The 20,543-nt window shown below is 39.0% G+C and overlaps 1 protein-coding gene, 1 non-coding gene and 1 pseudogene across 4 annotated transcripts in view; 1 reads left to right on the forward strand and 2 right to left on the reverse strand.

The window, feature by feature from the left end:
- Nucleotides 1-20,543, reverse strand: part of KPNA4 (karyopherin subunit alpha 4) — a 68,887-nt gene that overhangs the window by 9,756 nt on the left and 38,588 nt on the right. For all 3 annotated transcript variants that reach the window (XM_001363121.5, XM_007502282.3, XM_056807492.1), the window contains exons 9-12: nt 16,623-16,792; nt 16,494-16,538; nt 10,640-10,771; nt 8,658-8,786 (exon numbers count right to left, since the gene is read on the reverse strand). In XM_001363121.5, coding sequence (XP_001363158.1) covers nt 8,658-8,786; nt 10,640-10,771; nt 16,494-16,538; nt 16,623-16,792 — 476 coding nt within the window. The remainder of the gene's footprint in view (nt 1-8,657; nt 8,787-10,639; nt 10,772-16,493; nt 16,539-16,622; nt 16,793-20,543) is intronic.
- On the reverse strand, nt 7,274-7,586 carry LOC130456022 (small Cajal body-specific RNA 7). The gene has a single exon (XR_008914304.1). It is a non-coding gene; the product is annotated as a small Cajal body-specific RNA 7 (non-coding RNA).
- LOC130456012 (U6atac minor spliceosomal RNA) lies at nt 15,452-15,567 on the forward strand (annotated as a pseudogene).

Below are 20,543 nucleotides of genomic sequence, written 5' to 3' on the forward strand. Positions count from 1 at the left end.
TTTATTTCCATTGAGGGAAGTACCCACCTTTAATAAAGAAGGGAACTTGGTGCCTGTAAGACACTATACACCATTTAAACCTGATGATTTAGAAAAATTCAAGCACAATGTTCAATCATTTGAGGCAGAACCAATGTTGGTTATAGAAAAATTAGAAAATATATTCAGAAACTTTGACCCTTCTTGGTTGGATGTGGAGAATTTGTTAGATACATTTCTGACAAAGAGAGAGAAAAATAATGTCATCTCTCTAGCTAATAAGAAAAGTGGTAGAGGAGCTCATCACTGGCCAACTGTAGATCCACACTGGAACCCTAATATTGTACAGGATCACACAAAACTAGCCCTGGCCAGAGAAGCATTATTAAAAGCCATGAGAGACTGCTCTGATAGCCCTGATGCATGGGAAAAATTTGAACAATCCCGGCAGGAAATTAATGAGACCCCCTCCCACTTTATGGACAGACTTATTGACGTAGGAAGTACATATATGGACCTTGATTTGTCCAGAGAAAAAGACATTAAACATATACGCAGACAATTCGTTAGGAATTGTTGTTCAGCAGTAAAAGACTACTTTGAAACCAACTGTCCCAACTGGGAGTCTATGGACCTCGAAGAACTGAGGAAAGTAGCAACATATGCCTATAAGAATCGTACAAAAAAACCTGAGACACACAATAAATCAGTATCAGACTTAGAAAAAGAAATTGAAATTTTAAAGGAACAATTGAAAAGTAAGGGAGAGACCATGGCCCCTTTGCAGGAATCCACAGATAGATCATTAACAAACCCCTTAATATGCCTCTTCTGTGGGAAGAGAGGCCATGCAATGATAGTCTGTAGGAGCAGACTACGGGAAACAAGAAATAATAACACCTTTAGGAATAATAAATATAGGAACCACAATGCCAATCAAAATGACGATGCTCAAAATACAGAAAATGATACTACCAAAAAAAATGCCCAACAACAATATATAAGAAATGGAGCTCGACCACGCTACACTCAGGGTGAACAACTCCAACAGCGTGGAGGGTCCCAAAAAAACTGCCCAAGCATCTTTATGAAGGTGTGAAGGGGGGGTGAGGGCCCTGGAATCAAAGAATGAGACCTTTGATTTTCCAGACCCTGATATTTTAATGCCAATAATCCCTATATATTCCCCCCCAAACAGTAAGGAACCTCATGTCACTTTAAAGGTAGGAAATTCATACTATGACTGTCTTTTAGACACTGGAGCATCTAGGTCAGTTCTAGTAAGCAAACCAGATGAGAAATGTGATTCTATTGGCTCTTTAAATGTAGTAGGTGTTTCAGGAAAACCGTTAAAGGTCCCAAAACTTTCTCCTCGCATGGTACGCGTGGGACCCCTAACTGTTGAGCACTCTTTTCTTTTAATGCCTGGATCTCCCACAAATTTGCTGGGGAGAGATTTACTATGCAAATTACAAGCCACAATAATGTGTGCCCCAGATGGCTCCCTCTCTTTAGAAGTGCCTGAGGAAACCTTAAATTTACTCCCTGTATTTCTCTCAGAGAGCCAGGAGGCAAAGGAGCCTCCCACCTTTAAAATACCTACAGATATACCAGAGTCTCTTTGGGCCACATCTTCTACTGATGTAGGCTTACTTAAATCAGCTACTCCCGTGCAAATAAAAACTAAATCCAGCCCACCTCCTTGCATTCCTCAGTATCCTCTTTCCAAGGAGGCAATGGAGGGCATTACCCCAATAATAAATTCTTTAATTGACCAAGGAATAATTTTCCCTTGTAAATCTGAATACAACACGCCCATCCTCCCCGTTAAAAAACCAAAAAGGGGACCCGATGGAAAACACCTCTATAGATTCGTACAGGATTTGAGGGCTGTGAACAATCACGTTATAAAGAGACACTCCATAGTTCCCAATATCAATACTATTATTTCTTCTATTCCTAGCACAGCTACATACTTTACAGTAGTAGACTTGTGCTCAGCCTTTTTCTCTATACCCATACATGAGAACTCGAGGCATATTTTTGCTTTCACCTGGAATGGCATACAATATTCCTGGAGTCGGCTGCCCCAGGGTTATGTAGAAAGTCCGACCTTATTTGCACAAATTTTGGGACAAGATACAGATAATATAAAATTTAAAAACAGCAAATTAATAAAATATGTAGATGACCTACTCTTGGCTTCCGTGGATGCAGAAACATGTCAGGAAGATAGTAAACACCTTCTTTTGGAACTGCACAAAAGAGGTCATAAGATCTCAAAGGAAAAAGTTCAGTGGTGTCTCCCTAAAGTAGAATATTTGGGGTTCATTCTGACAGCTGGTGCACGCTCTATTTCTCCCAAGCGAATTGAGAATATTCAAAAATTGAGTGCTCCTACTACTAAAAAACAGTTAAGAGCAATTCTGGGAGCAACAGGGTTTTGCAGACAATGGATTCCTTGCTATGGGGAAATTACTAAACCTCTTATAGCACTAACAAGGGATGCAGTCCCTGAACCCCTCAAATTAGAGCCTGAACACATGTCAGCTCTATCAGAGCTAAAAAAGGCTATCTTATCTGCCCCTGCTCTAGGCATCCCAAATTACAACAAGCCATTCACTTTGTATGTACATGAGCGAAGAGGAGTAGCCTCAGGCGTTTTAACTCAGACTCTGGGGCCTTCTCAGCGTCCAGTTGCCTATTATTCAGCCCAGTTGGACCCAATAGCTTCAGGAGCACCACCATGCCTTAGAGGAGTGGCTGCTACTGCTTTACTAGTGACAAAAACCGTTGATCTAGTATTAGGATGCCCATTGACAATTATGTGTCCACATGAGGTAGAAGCATTATTGCTAAGACAGAGAACACAGGCATTTTCTGATCAGCGAATTACAAGGTATGAAATAACCTTGCTAAATAATGAAAATATTACTTTGAAACGCTGTTCAACGCTTAATCCTGCCACCTTGCTTCCAGACTTACCAACTTCAGGAGAACCATTACACAGTTGTGAAACACTAGTGTCCATGGCAGAAAAGCCTCGAGATGATCTCTTGGACACTCCCTTAAAGAACTCAGACCTGATCTTATTTACTGATGGTTCTTCTTTCATGAGGGATGGCATACGCTATAGTGGAGCTGCCGTAGTCTCAGAATTTGCCACTGAGTGGTCAGCCTCATTACCTTCTAACATTAGCGCTCAAGGAGCTGAGCTCATAGCTCTGAAACATGCCTGTATAATTGCCAAGGATAAAAAGGCAACAATTTATACGGATTCTAGATATGCTTTTGGCATTTGTCACTCAGTCGGGATGCTATGGCTCCAGAGAGGATTTTTAACCTCAGCTGGAAAATCCATAGCTAATGCTGAAATTATTAATGAAGTCCTTTCTGCTCTTCAGCTGCCTGAAGCCCTAGCTGTAGTTCATTGCTCAGCCCATACAGGTGGCACCGACCCTGTCTCTAGGGGAAATGACCGAGCAGATGCTGCTGCAAAGCTAGCAGCCATAGAAGGGCCTGAATTACTTCTAACATTAACAACTACTGATGACTCAAATTTATCACTTTCCTATGATGAGAAGGAAGTGGAAAAATGGAAACAGAAATTCAAAGCAAAACAGATCAATGGAGTCTGGGTGTCATCTGAAGGAAAACCCCTGCTCCCTAGAAGTTTCTATCACCAAATTTGCCAATCTGTTCATAATAATGGCCACTTTGGTACCCAGGGCATCGTGGACTCTGTTAAGAGAGTATGGATAGCCCCTGGTATAACTACCATAGCCTCTAAAGTGTGTTCATCCTGCTCTACCTGCCAGGCATATAACCAACATGCCTTTCGTGGTAAAGCCTTTGGTGGACGTCCTCTGGCTTACACACCTTTTGAGCACCTGCAGATAGATTTTATAACGATGCCAAAGGCTGGACAATATAAATTTTGTTTGGTCATAGTAGACCAACTGACCAGATGGCCGGAAGCATTTCCTACAGCCCGAGCCACAGCAGCTTTTGTTGCTAAGGTGCTTTTAAAAGAAATTATTCCTCGCTTTGGCCTACCAGCACGTATTGACTCCGATAGGGGGAGTCATTTTACTGATTCTGTTCTAAACCAGATATATTCTTGCTTGGGGATAACTCCCAAATTCCATGTTCCATATCATCCCCAGAGTTCAGGCCAAGTTGAGAGGATGAACAAAGAACTTAAAACTATGATTGGAAAATTATGCACTGAGACCCATTTAAAATGGCCTGAAATTCTCCCTCTGGCCCTATTTTATCTTAGAAGCAGGCCTAGAGGAGACTTACATATTTCACCATTTGAGATGCTTTTTGGACACCCGCCTATACAGGCTAAGCCTTTCTCCCCGGCTTATACATTGCTATTAGGGGGAGATACTACTATTGCTTCCTATATACAGGAATTACAGCACAAACTGCGTGAGCTACATGAATCCGGAGCTGCAGTACAAGCTGGACCACTAGACTTCTCACTTCACAACCTGAACCCAGGAGACAACGTGTATATAAAGAACTTCCAGCGTACAGGAGCAACCCAGCCTTCCTGGGAAGGACCATTCCAAATATTGTTAACTACTCCAACATCTATAAAGGTTGGAGAAAAGGACTCTTGGATTCACTGTTCTCATGTAAAGAGAGCATCTTCTGTTGAGACTGATTGACTGTATCCTATACATGCATTGGAGATAACTACCCATTGACAAGTGGAACTGTTTTATTCTGCTTTTGACACATTGAATTTCTAAATTTAATTTTTTTCCCTTTTTTCCTTTTTTCTCTTTTCCTTATTTTATTATTATTATTATTTTTACATTATTTTATTTTTTCCCTTTTTCTCATTTCTATGTACTTTAGGTACATATGATCAATATTAATTTTTATTCTACAATATTATTTTAAATATATACTTGCTGTTATTACTAATACGCACCCAAACAGCTTTAGACTATGGGAACCTGCCATTTATTGATAATTGTTGTGGGACTATGATTAGTGTTTGTGTCTGATTCTAGGAACGAGATCAAACAAGGAGCACAGAGATAACCTGGATAATGCCAAAAGAGCTCACAGGTCTAAAAATCAAAGACCAATCCAGGAAGACTTAATGCATTTCTAAGCCAATACTAAGGACTTGAACCTAGTGTGAGACTCGGGGTTGCGACACTTGACAGACGTTAAGATGTAGGCCTTCCCTGTATCCACACTCTTCGTGAAAATACCTACAGACAAGTACCTAAGGTTGGCTACCATCCTGGCTCCATCCATCCCTGAGAACGAAGGTAAAATCAGACGAGGGAATGACACTTCCCTAGATATAAAACAGAAATCTGGTCCTCTTTTTTCTCTCCTATAGTATGGCAACTTCCTGTAACCTTGGCTGCAAATGGGGAAGTAAAATTATGCTACATTCTGTCCTACAGACTTGTGGGATTAGAAATTACTTAACTGGACCCTAATAAAGGGGCCTGTGAGAAAAAAAAAATTTTTTTTTATTCTTGCTTTCTAAAATTTTGTATACATAGATTTTTTTTTTATTTTGATACTGATTTTGAATTCTTCTTTAATATATATATATATATAAAGGGTCTATATTTTTTTCCCTTAATTTTTTCCCCTTTTCTTCTTTTGATTTTGATTTTATTTTCATATTGTTTTGTTTTTATTTTGAATTAACTCACACACCCCCACAACTGAAACTTGAATCCTCAGCTGGACTCAGTGTTTTTTCAACACTTTCTTCAGGGGGGATTGTATTTCATCAAATCCAAGATTTAAATTTTGTTCGAGAAGAAGCTTGCTAACTAACTGAATCCAGAGAATGAACTGTTTGCAGAAAGATATCTAAACCTTTTCACTACAGGAAGATCCAGAATGAACCTTGGGGTGTGGTTGATTGAACATTTTTTGAATGTACACTCTTATGCCAAAGGGGACTGCCCCCTAATTGGCTTTTGTCAATGCGCCCAGCAAAACATTGGTTTGCTGTCTTTCTCTCTCGTCCATTTCCCATATTTACAGCTATTATAATTTTCCTCTTAGTGGAAAATTTTTTTGTATACACTTACAGTTAGAAATTTTTGGGGTACAGTATGCTTATGTTTAGTGATCAATTGGGGAGACTAGTCTCCCAATCATCATCAGGGGGGATTGTGAATTTTAAAAGTCTCCATCTTGGTCTAGCACCCAAAAATTGTGCACACCCACACTACACGGGCATGTGCTAGTCAATGACAAATCAGAAATAACTAACTGCCCACCTGGGCTGTCCTAAGCCAAGCTAGAGCCAACCATTGGATTTTGTGAGACACAGGAAGTGAGGTAGGGAACAGCCTCTAGAATTCGCTCACTTCCTGTGGGGAGAGGGAGACGCCAGTTGGTGTTAGGAAGAGTTGGTGTTAGGAGCTTGGAGAGGGAGGACGCCCGCAGACAGCTTTCCTTCAGATTGGTCACGTGAGTTAAGGACTGACTCTTTCCACCTGGGCCTTTGGGCCTAAAACTCCCTCTGCCTTGGTCAGAGGTTGAGTAGCCCCTTTCCCTTTTCTCTTCTCTCCTTCTCTCCCTCTCCTTTCCCTATTCCCAGTGTGATTAAACCTCCATAAACTCCATTCTGACTTGAGTGTTTCATTTTTAGGAATTTCATAAGTAAATTCCTTGGCGGCCATTGTTTAATATTACATAAATCCTGTAGCCACATTCTTAACCATTACAATATACAAACCTCTCCCATCTCCCCTAAATTTCCACCATTACAGTGTCTGAGGTCAAATTTAAACCCAGGACCTTCCATCTCTAGGCCTGGCTCTCTATCCACTGAGCCACCTAACTGCCCACCATTAACATGCTTTTTCAAGGAAAGTTTTGGTATTAGTCAACTAGTATTTGGTCCCATTGTGCATCTAAATTCTGGCTGACAGACAAATAATAAATCCATTAAAAAAAGGTCTAACTGGCCTTCTTGTCCCCAAGCTTCCTTGTTTTACTGTTTTCCCTATTAATCGGCTTTTGTTCCTGTTTGTAAGGAAGGTGAAGAATCTTTCATCATTCTTATCAAATGCTTTGCATTTTTCACTAAAAATAAACACTAAAACCACTGCTTTTACACGTAAGCAGAGAGGAAAAACTATGCAGCAAGTTACTAGAATTTGTAGACTCTCAAGGGAAAAAAAGTTTATTTGTCTATTCCTGTCATTCTATTCATTTGTCTAACTGACACAAGCGGAGAACATGTTATTTTAAAAACAAATGACTCCTACAAATCAATGAACACGTAGCTCTTATGGATCAGATTACAGGTCCACATTTATGAACCTGTTAGAGATTATAGGGTGTCAGGCAGGTAGGTGAGCCGTTTCCAAATTGTAATCACTGGCAAAGTTGTAATAAACACTCTTGTATTTTTACAACCGCCTCAGATGCACTCCGATATCTGCATTATCTGTCAGGGCTCCCTTTCCTTAGCCTTTATACTTAAACCCACGCACACACACATACACCCCCCCCCATTTTAATATTTACTTAATTTAAATTTTAAAATGCTCCAATCACACACCATTCAAATGCACCCTGTTATCTCTGTTTCATCATTTCCAAGAGAGCTGGTTTAAAAAAAATTATTTAACAACTGTTTTTGTGTATTTATTTGGTAAATCATCCTTTAAAAAAATCTTAAGACATCATATTTGACCATAATTTGAAACCTAAGCAACAATTTAACTTGAATTTCATGAGACAGCGAATTTGGAAACTCACAATGGAAGTGACTCTTCAGGTCCTACTTGTGAAAACACATTTTCATTAAGAGCACAATTAAACAAGCGGGTGTCTATATGAAGTAATAGTATCTGGACACAATAGAATTTAGGCTAAAATTTGTCAACCCCATTGAGAATTCAGGTATAAGTCTAATTCTTAATACAACATAATCCTCTTAGACTTAACTCAAAGGTTGTCTTTAAAGCAAACCCATAAAATTTCTGGTCCTTGACAGCTCAGAACACAATGGGGTTACATACAGCATGTGACTAACAAACTCTTTAAGACCAAAGGGAAAGCTCAGCAGGGTCTTAAGAGTAATCAGGCCTTCACATCCCAGGAAGTGAATGATAAAACCAATAGGTACACTGTCAGATGCCCCCAGCAGTGTTGAGACTGTGTGGAAGCTAATCAGTGATTTCCTGATTCTGACTGGTTTCTAGTGACTCTAACTGGGCAGAAGATACAGGTGGAGGAGTTGTTTTAGCTAATCAGTTTTGATTGGGGAATAAAAACTTCACTAAAAGCCCGCATCACCTGTAAAACTTTATGAAGTAACTATATGGAAAGTTATTAAGATTCCCAGATTCGATTTGTCAGTATTTCAGGAAATATTAAACTTATTAACCATCTTTTTGCTAAGAAGACACATTCAGCAACTGTTCCTAAAACTCAGTAGCCTCAGATATTGGGCAGCTTTTTTTTAAAGGAGAAAACCACAAAAGACCCTATGATTAACTTCCAGTGTGTTCAGTTATCACAACTGAAATGCAATAGGTTCACAGGCCACAGAAGACAAACACCTGTTTGGCAGAAGGGCACTGAAGCAAATAGTATAAAGACAAGAAGTCTGGGTGCCTCAAGTTCTGAAGCCCCCCTCCTCCCTGAGGCACTCGGTCCATACCCACCTTATTGATTTTTTCTTTGGGATGTGTCAGCAGTGCTGGAAAGTGTGACAGAGCATCACAGTTCAGCACGACCTGCGTCTGCTCATCGGTGCCAGTGACGATGTTGCCGACAGCTCGGAGCGCGGCTGTCTGAAAGACAGAGACGCACACTAAACTCTCTTGCAATTAAAACACAATTACATGTGAATAGCTCCAAAGATCAAATAACAGGAGCATAGAGGATCTAATAGAACAGATGGAAAGGAACCTTGGAGGGGAATGCTGGGAAACAGGTTTCCCATTTTTCCTTTATTTCTAGTCTGATATATTTTGCTGTTAAAAGTATCTATTGGCATGACAGAGAATTCCAATCTTTACTTATATCAAATTTTTCCAGTGCAATATTTAGTAAAATTTTGACTAATCAAAATATTTAGGAAAGGCATTCTGTTCACCAATTTCTTGTTTTAAGAGTTCAACATCTGCCATCAAATTTGTTTTGAAATGGATTTCTAAAATGTAATACTCCTAGCTTTTGTACACTACATATGGAAAGCATAAGAGAATTGATTCCGGAACATTCCTTCAAGCCTTGCTTTGTATTCATAAATCCTTTCAAACCAAAGCAGAATACACTTCATAGAACCCCTAGTTAATGAGGGAATCCTGTTAATTGGTACTGGATACTCACTCAATTGGTTAACCTAGCTAAAAGACATTTGTTTTATGGTCTAGTTTGTAAGGTTCCAAGAGAAGGTAATTCTGCAACATTTTGCTTGTTCAGTAATTTCCAAAACTCTAGAGTATCCTTAATTGGACCCTCAAACTGTTCTAAGAAACTCTTTACTCTCATATTAAAAAAGAGTGTGTGAATTATGCTCTGCAAACAGTTCTATTTTGGTGCTCCCTGTTTATTGTTTTAGTCAATCCTGTTTACATTTGGATTAAAAAAAAAAACAAACCCCAACAAAAAAACCTTTTAAAGCCCAGAGAATAGACACTGTAGTTCTGAATTACACAACATAACCTTTATGATAACAATGATGTATCTATGTTCAAGTAATAGAAATTCCTTTTTTATTCTATATCAACTGATTGCTCATCAATAATTAGTAGTCACAAATTACTAAATGAAACAGAAATCTTCCAAGCTGAGTTTAAGTTTTCCAATCTTTCACCTCATAATTCCTATCATATGGATCACAAAGAATTTGTAAAAGCCAAAACTCCAAAGCCTTGATGCACTTCTGGCAGACAGCGCCCCCTGACTGCAAGTACCCTCTGCCAAGAGAGCCAGCTGGCTGCACACAATGAATGCTCCCTGCCCTCCTTCTAGGCCAACTCTCCTTGCTAGCTTCCTGGTTATCACTTGCTTCCAGCTCCCTTCTCTCTCCTCCCACTTACCTCTTAGCTTCATGACCACTACCATCTCCTAATTGGTCTCCCAGCCTCATCTTCCCCCCTCCTAGCTCATCATCCTGGGCATCTTGCTGCCAAAATGATGCTCCATTAAGAGCAGATCTAAGCATGCCACTCCTCTACAGACCAGTGGCCCTTGGTGTCTCCTGCATGAAATATCAACAGCTATCTAACGGGAAATCCCTTCACAATGTGGTCACAACCGAACTGCCCAGCCTCTCTGGAGGCCACCCCATGCCAAACTGCTTGCCCTCATGTTCCTCACACCCACAAGGCCCCATCTCCTGTTGAAGACTCTGCAGTGGCCATTCCACATGCCTAGGATGAACTGCAGGTTCAGGTCTCTTTGTAGAAGCTCTTACTTCCCTCAGGATGAAAAGAAACCTTTCTTGAGCCAGCCCAAGTCCTCTGCAGTGGCTGGTATGTGTGCCTGTCCCCACAGTGCTCCCCCTCCAGGAGGAGTGAGGACCCCAGTCTCCCCGTGAAGAAGACCCTCTTGTGTTCTTGGAGGTGGCGGCAGCAGCAACAAGGGCTCTGGGGAGCCCGAGATGCCAAGTGCCCTCTGGCTTACTGATCAAACTCACCTGCACCTTCACCTCCTGGTGGCTGAGCAGAGGGACCAGATGAGGGACGATGCCTGAATCGATGACCATCTGGATTTGCTCGTTGCCGGCATCAGTCAGATAGGAGAGGGCCCAGACGGTGTCTACCAGGATCTACAACAAAGAACACCAGACACTTCAGTGGCAACTCCTGGAGACCCTCATCTCCTCCCACCCCATGTGGGAATGGTTCTTGGCCCCTCTTCCTCTCCTAAGGCTCCCCAGGAGGCTTCTGGTAGAGTAGAGGCAACCCCAGCTCCCCAGAAGGGTGGCCTGGCCACCCTGTCTGGGCTGCTGTCTACAAGGTGGCCACTGCCTCCCAGAAAGGCATCTTTTTGGGGGAGCAGTCTGCACTGGTGGAAAGAGAGACTGCCACATCCTGGCAAGAGTCCTGCTGTGATGCCCCACAGACTTCTCTTTAATGACAGCTCTTGTCCCCACACACTTGCTTAGTGTAGAATTACATCATCCAGAGCATCTCCACTTTGGAAAGTGTCCAACAGGAACCAGTTGCTTGGGCTTTAGAACCAGTGCTGGACTTTTGGGGTCCGCTTTCTCCCCCAAGTTCTTATCTAATCTCACAATTTCTGGCAAGTGCAGCAGTAGTCTGGAGGGGCTCAGTTATCTTGAGTTAGGAAGGTTGGATACCTTATTTTTCTTTCTTTCTCTTTACTAATACAGCTATAAATCTAGGGATAAGCCTACCTGACTAATTTTTATTTATAACAATAATGTGTCCACTGTTCTCTCCCTCAATTTCCACCTGAATAGTTGGTAGTTTATTACAACACAAAGAAAATATCTGTACATTTTTGGTAGCACAATCAGACTGTGGGCCTTCCACAGAAGGAACATCTTTGTGGAGCTGTTCCACATTTCCTTTTCCCAACTTTCTGGGGGTTGTTAGTCAGCCTGAGGATCACCCTTCTTCTCCGGATCAGAACACTCTTGGCCAGGGGGTCAGGGGACCAGGATATACTCTAGTGGAGTTGGGCCTGATGCTGAGGCCATCTGACTCTTGAGAAGAGGCTGTTCTCCCCGGCAGAGCCATCCTGGGACGTCCAAAGATCACACTTCACAGAAGAGAGTAGGTGGGAAACATGACTGTTCCCCATCCCTTTAAAAAAAAATCCTTTCCATATGCCTTAGAGTTGATACTGAGAAGAGCAGCTAGTGGTTCAATAGATTGAGAGTCAGGCCTAGAGATGGAAGGTCCTGGGTTCAAATGTGACCTCGGTCAAGTCACTTAATCCCATTGCCTAGCTCTTGTCATCATTTTTTTTGCCTGGAAACTAATCCTTAGTATTGATGGAAGGGAAGGAGTCAAAAAGAAAAAAGAATTCTTGCTCTCCATCCATGGAGCTACCTAGTTGCCCCTCCCCATCACTTCAAAGTGCCTGGCACAAAACAAGTGCTATATAAATGCTAATTCACTTCTCAATGCTGAAGGGTGGGAGCAGGTCCAAAGTATATCTGGATGGATGGATGTATCTAATAAAGGCAAGCCAGTGGCCCTAGTTATTAGGAGCAAGCACAGCATGGTTTGAGCAAAGCAAGGATGCATGTGTGCACGGTCAATCTCATCTGAGCACTTTCTCTAATAACCACTGTCCAGAAGGCTTTTCCCAGCATCAGATTGTACCCTCTCTCTTGAAATTGAAAACCCCCAAGTTTTATATCAGGACAATATGGGGATCCATCAGCTTGGGAGTACTATAAATTGACAAAGTTCTTCTACATCAACAATACATTCTTTTAAATAATGTCTCTCTCTAGAAATGAATATTCTGCATTTTTTAGATTATTTTACTTTAAAGTATTATTTGTATATCTTTTGTATTCTTAATAACTCCCAAATAATGGGCAAAAAATTTTATGAATGCTTGACAAAAATGCTACAAAATTATGGTTATCACCTGTATCTAAAAAGATTCTAGAAATATTTAAGAATAATAATCTTCATTCATTCTAATTCAAGGAGATTATAAGCAAAAGGCAACTAAGGAAAAAACTTGAATTAAATGACCAAAAAACAAGTGTTACTCATCATTATTTCTCTGGAAAATTTCCAAGGTTACAAGTATTCAAGGTAGAAGGAAAAAAATATTGGCATCAAATGTTAGCATTCCAATGTGTGCTTGTGCCATGACTATATGCAGAACCATATGGACCCATAGGTATCAGCTTCAACTTGCAAATGACTGAGATCTTCTCACCCTACACATCAACATATTCCCAAAATAGTTCACCTAAGGCAAATAACTTTGCTGAGCCAGGTAATATGTGAACACTAAGCAATTAAAATTTTAATTAATTTCCCTCCATTTATTGTTGTTTTTTTAACTTATTTTTTCAATTATATGTAAAAACATTTTTTTTAATAATTGTTTTCTGACATTTTACAATTCAGAGCCTCTCCCTCCCTCCCCTGCTGACAAGGTGGTGAATATTCTTGATGTTATACCAGTGCTTTCATGTAATACATATTTCCATATTCCTCATGCCATGACAGAAGATATATCATATATACAATAAAAAATAATGAAGGAAATAAAGTAAAAGATGGTGTGCTTTGATCTATAATCAAGGCTCCAGTGGTTCCTTTTTTATCATGAGTCCCTTGGGGCTATCTTGGAAATTTGCTTTTTATATCATGGTTTAGTCCTTTACAGTTGATCATCATACAGTATTTCTGTTACTATATACATTGTTGCCCTGGTTCTGGCCACTTCACTTTCATCAATTCATGTAATTCTTTCCAGTTTTTCTGAACTCACTCTGATCATTTCTTTTGGTGCAGTTCCATTACAACCAGATTCAACTTGTTCAGCCTTTCTCCAGTTGATGGATATCTCCTCAGTTTCCAGTTCTTGGCCTCTACAAAAAGAGCTGCTAAAAATATTTTTGTACAGGTAGATCCTTTTCTATTATCTCTGATTCCTTTAAGAAACAGACTCAGTAGTGTTATTTCTGGGTCAAAGGCTATGCATAGTTTGATGACCCTTTGGTTCTGGTTCCACATTGCTTTCCAGAATGGTTGTAGCAGTTCCATTCCACTTCTTGTGCATTCTTAAATGTGTCTTAACATGAGTTCAGGCTGAGTCAGAAGCTTTACATTGATCATCTATCTCAAAAAAAAAAAATTGGAGAAAAGGAAAGAGGAACACTTTGTATACCAATGAAAAACATGGACACTTTTCAAATTATTGCCTCTTAAATACTTAGTATGGAAAAGGTTTCCATAAGAAAGTAAACTCAAAGAAGCTGAGATTCACTTATACAAAAGTATAGCATGAAAAATACCAGAGAAGCCAAGTTCATTTTCACCAATTTCTTTTTTCTTCACTACTGAAAAAATAAAAACAAAAAAACAGATCCAAAGGCTTTTCTCAAGAGTAGGTTCTAATTGTCTGTGACATTTCCTAACGCCAACCATGCCATCACTCATGGTCTCTTCTCCCCTGGCTTCCATCACATAGTCAACTCTTTATATTCCATCAGTTTCGAGATTCCTCAAGGTTCTTCTCTTCCTAGGTTACTCTGTTAACTCCAAATCCACATTCCAACTTTTCCTCTGTATTTAGGGTCTGGAACTGCCTTTTTTTTTTTTAAGTTTCCCCTTTTCTTTGGATCCAACAACTTGTGGGCTACTTACCAAACCTTGTACATTTTATCTCTGCAGTCAGTCTCTCATCTTCTTCTTTGGTTCAGGCCTTCTCAAGTAGACTCCTGGTCTTCTTACCACCAGTCTAGTATGCTCTAGAATCCTCTTTATATAATCAGACAGAGGCAGGGGGTGGAAGGGGAGTGAAGAAAACCTAGTTCAAGTCCTGCTTCTGATTCACTGTTGAGTCCAATAATTGGATGACTGACCCAGGGCAAGGTGACTTAAGTTCTCACTACCCCAATCAACTCTCTAAGACTCCAAACTGCAGAGTTCACTAAATGTTTTGGCAGGCAGAATTTCCTAAATGGAAGCTGCTTCTGCCAACTCACAGGCTGAATTCTAAAACCCATATTCCCTGACCAAGTTACTTTTATCAGTGGTCCCTCATTATCTACTAAAATATTAACTCCTAGATTCTTTGATCTAAAATCTGACTCAAACTTACCTTTTACCTGCTATCTCATTATCCACTCTCATCAGCTCCTCTGTACCAAATTCTAGTGTCCTGCTCTTATCTACTCATGTTACTCTTTCCATCTCAGCTGGTCCAATGCTTATTTTACTCTTCCTTATATATTTGTATTCTTCAGAACAATCTTTAAATGTCTCAGATGTAGCACAGTAACTAGTTGAATATGCAAAGATATTAAGAACAGTCTCTGTCCTAAAAGTTGTGGAACTTAAATTTTTTTAAAGCATAGTTTGTCTAATGAAGAACTTCTGAGATCATTCAATTTATTGATGCAGTCTACTATGAAGTTCCAAGATCCATGGAAAGATCATGAACATGAAAACATCATACCAGAACCATATCAGTGTACAATTCAATGCTTTTTACATAAAGGCTGTTTATATTAATAAATGTTTATTGAACTTTTAACAAGTAGGTCTGGTTCTAGGGGAAAAAAATCAGCAAAATTCTGCATATTCCCATGGTTTTCAAGGAGACATTCAATGCTTAGAGGCAAATAATTTTTTTAAACCTGAGTACTCCAAGATTAAATAAATAAATAAAAATTGAAAAAAATTAAAAATTAAATACTATGAATACTCTGAAGAGCTGATAACTTAAAAAAGACCTATCTTTGAAAACAGGCATGTATTCACATGCTAAAAAAGAAACATGAGCGTTATATGAGAGGTTAGCACTCCCTGTGATAAGGATGGAAGAGGTTCTAGTGGCCTTTACAACATACATATGGTTAAGGCACTGTCACCTATTCTGTGGCATCTATGTTTTTTTAAATTTCAAGAATTCAGTTTATTTCTGGACCACTTCCCTTAAATAAGTTCCTTCTTGTAATCAAAACTTTAAATTTGAATACAAAAGAGAATGTCCTTAAGGAGGTTTTGGCACCCCTTAGAGAAACAACAATTTTATCAATATAAGAGTTAAGTCTGCTTATCACCCTTATACCATTTCTAAGGACGGCCTTAGATTTTGTTCTTCCTGCTTTCCTAAAAGAATAAGTCTGGAAAGGAGCTTAAACTGGAGAAATATTTTTTAACATATCTAGAGAAACTAAAATGGAGTCTTTTAATGTGCATCTATAGCTAATAGAAAGAGCACTTTGAATGAGAATCAGAAAATCTGGCTTGTTACCAGATCTGCTAATTACCCGTGTAATCATAAACTATTTAACTTCCCTGTGCCTCAGTTTTCTCTTCTATAAAATAGGGATAATATTACCTTTCCTACTTAATGCATACAGTTGTAGTAAGGATACCATGTGTAAACTGTTTTATAAATCTTAAAGTATATAAACTATGAGTAAAGAGGAAAATTATTTTAACCTAAAAAAAAGAAAAAGAAAAAGAAACATGAAATAAGGAAATTCCTACGTCCAGACCCAATCGGTATTTCTGCTTTGGCCAAGATATCACTCACTACTACCTTGAGCTATATTACAGGAAGTCCCAAGGCACTATGCCTCCCTGAGTTGAACTTTTCAAATCTTCATCAAATTCGTCCTGTAGTAAGGTAGAAAGAATTGGGGGTAAATACTTACTAATGCTCCCTGCTTCTCTGGGAATGAACAAAATGGACAATGCACACACTACAACCTTAGCTTTGTAAAATAAAATATTTTTGGGACCACTACCAAAAGGCTTGTGTCCCTGTGCAATCTGAGCAGCCCTGAACATAGATAATAATACAATTTTACTCACATTTACATCTGTGTGATGAATTAAAACACAAAGGGCTGGAAGAATCTGAGGAAAAAAATAAAAATTGTAAATGAATTTATGTTCAACCATTTCTAGTTTGATTTTAAAAGGGGGATTGAAAATATTTACCTCCTGAATGGTTTCCATGGGTGGTGGTGGATCTTTGTGGCGACATAAGTTGACCATAACCCAAGTAACATTCCTCAAAAATGTTATGGGGATGGACGGACTGATGAAGGAGAGTAAAGGCTTCACAACCCCAAGGCTTATGACATAGTCTCTACACTGGGGCCCGTCACCTGTGGGATCAATTTTTTTCCAACAGGTTAATATCATCTCTATGACAGGCAATACACAAGAGCAAGCTTCACACTCATGTCTTTGAATTCCCTTTTTCCTTGAGATTTCTTAGCCTCCCCAGACAGAATCATATCAGGTAACAAGAAGACAATGGAATTAGGAATGTTTCTTAGAGGGAAGGAAAGCAACTCAAGACTACTATCCCAGATATTCAGCAGCTCTCTGCTTATGACATCTTGGTCACTCAAATGTGAAAAAGTACATCTTTTACTCAGAACCAGAATAAGCCCCAGTTTCTTCTGCTCTCTTTCATTAGTAAAGGAATTTGTGAAAAGTAGAGAAAATAAGCTATAATCTTAGAAAAGAGAAAGCATTTCAAATATTTTATGATGTGAATGATCTAACATTACAAAGTATTAATAATTTCCAAGAAATATCTTATAATAATCTTAAAACGTTTCAAAACTGAGTTTGTGCTGCATTTTCTAGGTGTCAATAGTAGACCATTTATGAAGAGGGGTTTAATTTCAAAGTTTACTGTTTCTAGGAACAAGTAATAAAATGCACCTCTGTGCCCCAAATGATTCTGGCTATGGATTTCATTGTTTTCTTTTAGTCTATTTCAGTTGTCTCAAAGTTGCAGGAACTCCCTCTTCCACAACAGTGATGAAAAGCCATCTGTAACTTCTCATTTGTTGTAGAATTTGTCTGTTCTCCCATAAATTCTTTACATGAAGGTCTTCCCCTTTACAGGTAACAAAGCAGCAGTGCGCTGTTCATTTATTCTCTGTGCATGGCTCATCCCCCTCCCCCTTTTTTACATCACACATTGCCTAAATACAAGATTTCTTGAATGAAGTCATCATCACAACTATGTTCTTGGCCTGTTTAGGCCTACTGTGTGTGTTTCTCTCCATCATACATGTGATTCTTCAGAATCTCATCCTGTTCCATGAGAAGCTACACGGTAGCAATGAATGAATATTGGTGCTAGGATGACAGAGGTTTCAGTAATGGTACAGTCGTGTAATAGATAAAAGGGCCTTACTATTGTCTAAACAGGATCTAGATTGCTATATTCCTTCCTTTAAATACTGGGTCCAATTTCAGGGCCCATTCAAGATATATTCTAGCAAAAGCAAACAAAAGATGTCTCAATAGTTGAAATATGTCACCCAAAGAGCACTTATTGGTATGTATTGAGATAGTACTTGATGTAAAGACAGAAATGCTATAGTTGGACCAAATCAAGGATTAAAAAAAACATATATATATCTATATATATATATCTATATATATATAGATATATATATAGATAGATATATATATTCATTTAAAGATCATGTACTAATAGAGAACATTTTTGTAAGGCTTATTGTGTAACAGGCTCTGTGCTAAGGGCTTTGTAATTATGATCTCATTTGATCCTCACAACAACTCTGAGAGGTAGGTGCTACTATTATTCTCATTTTATGAAATTGAGGCAAACAAAGGCTAAGCAACTTGGCCAGAATGAGACTGCTATTAAAAGTGTCTGAGGCCTGGATTTGAATTGATACTCTATGCACTGCAACACAGCTGTCTATACAAACCATAATGTTTTATATAATATATACACATATTAGAAAATATGCAAAAGTAAATGTGAATGCATAAAGATGGAATAAACAGCATTTAAATGTTTTATTAAGGGCATAAACCCATTATTATAAAATAACCCAATAATGATATTTTTAGAAAGGGAATGTGACTGAATGCTTTATTAATTTTATTTTTTTTTTAATTCCTCTTACTATTCTGGGTGACATTTGGGAAGGGCTTGTAAATAATTGCAAACAGGGATTCATTTAATTTTGTTCAACACAGTCAAGTGGATATGACTCCTCTTTTTCAAAGATAATTTTTATAAAATATGAAATGACCCACAATTCTGGAATCAAGTAATGGTCATAATAATAAATAAAACAGCATTTAAGCAGGTTTTTGCTTTCAGTAGATATTTGCAATACAGAAAACAAATAAACAAGTAGAAATTTACTATTTCTTTTTTTTTTTTCAACTTAGCTTAAAATCTTCCATGTAAATCCATTTCTCTTTTTACGTGATTCTTATGAATGGATGGCATCAAACCTTAATTTTTATTCATGTTTGGATCTTTTAGTTGTTTTGGCTGTACCACTGTGTACAGGAAGGGAAGTAATATATTTTACTGATAGAAAGAAGTTTGAGGCCAGCATGTAAAGCAAGGGTTTTAAAAACCCAACAAAGGAATTATATTTCACGCGAAAGTCAATAGGGAGCCACTAATTTTTCAGTAGGGAATGATTTAGTTAAATTTATGCTGTAGACACTTTGGTAAGTAGTAGGTGGATTGGAGAAGGAAGAGCCTCGAGTTAGGTAACTAACTAGGAAACACTGATATAGTTCGGTAATGAGATGACAAAGGCCTAAACTAACATAATTAGATTCATTAGTAGAATCAGACCTGGAGGAGAGATATTGGGGAAGCAGAGATAAAGATTTGACAAATGTTTTGATGGGTGAGGTGAATATGACACTAGATTGTGAACCTAGGGGATTGGAAGAATAAAGGGGTCCTCAAGAGAACCAAAAGTTTATTGGATGGGGTGGGTGGATAATGCTGTGCATTTTCTCAATAGGCCTACAGAGCAGCAAAATTAGAGAAGATGGAATGGGAGTGGGTGATGGGTAGCCATAATTTTTTTGGAAATATATGGAACCAGAGTTATATTTCCTATTTGTGGTAGTATGTCTGGTAACTGAATAGAGGCTTGGGGTGGGGGGTAAAGAATGTAAGATATTTATGAGTCACCCCAGAAGTCTCAATTTGCCACCGATTTATTTTTTGGATCTCTGTCAGATTGCAGTTCTAACATGCATCTAGAGTACACTACATATTCTACTATCTCCTATTCCGACACAAACGCCTCTAGGGTTTGTGAGTCCTTTTGGGGTGTCCTTTGTCTTTGTAAATGTTGGACATTTCACTCCACCCCCAGACTAAGCCCAAGCTTGGGGCAATGACAAACAGGGAACAAAAACATCCAGTAGATTGGCAGTGACCATCACCTGATAGTGCCTAAGAGAGCCAGCTAAAAGGCTCTCTACCTTTGCCATGGAGATGGGGTACACTGTACGCTCTCTCTCCTGAATTCATCAATGTGTTTTTCAATTGAATAAAGAGTTCAACCTCCTTTCAGGGATCTTCCCATTTACACTACTGTCACCATGGGGCAGATCACTGTCTTGGTTCTAGTCACTGCACCCAAATCTTTCCACAGTTCTCTGGATTCTTTAGTTCTCATGTTGTACTGCACAGTAACCACCATGGTTTCTTGGCAGCTGCTTCATCCTCTCTTCTTTGCTACCACAAAGAATGCTGCTGTGACTTCTGTGGTGTGTACCGGACTTCTTTCCATTTTTGATGTCCTTTGAATGTATGCCCAAGAATGGGATTACAGGCAGAGGATCACATTTAGAGCTAAAAGAGACTTTTAAGATCATCTACTCCAACGTCCTTATTTGATAGACAAGGAAAATGAGGCTCAAAAGGCCAAATGACCTCCTCAAGATCCCAACTGGGAGGATAATCCAGCCACCCTATGATTCTATGTTTGCCTAATGAGATATGAGATCAGAAACTAAACAGCAGGGGCAGTGAGGTAGCACAGTGGAAAAGACACCAGGTTTAGTGTCTGGCCTTAAGACACTTTCTAGCTGTGTGATCCC

The sequence above is a fragment of the Monodelphis domestica genome, chromosome 8 (assembly GCF_027887165.1).
Source record: "Monodelphis domestica isolate mMonDom1 chromosome 8, mMonDom1.pri, whole genome shotgun sequence".
In the NCBI taxonomy this organism is placed as follows: Eukaryota; Metazoa; Chordata; class Mammalia; order Didelphimorphia; family Didelphidae; genus Monodelphis; species Monodelphis domestica.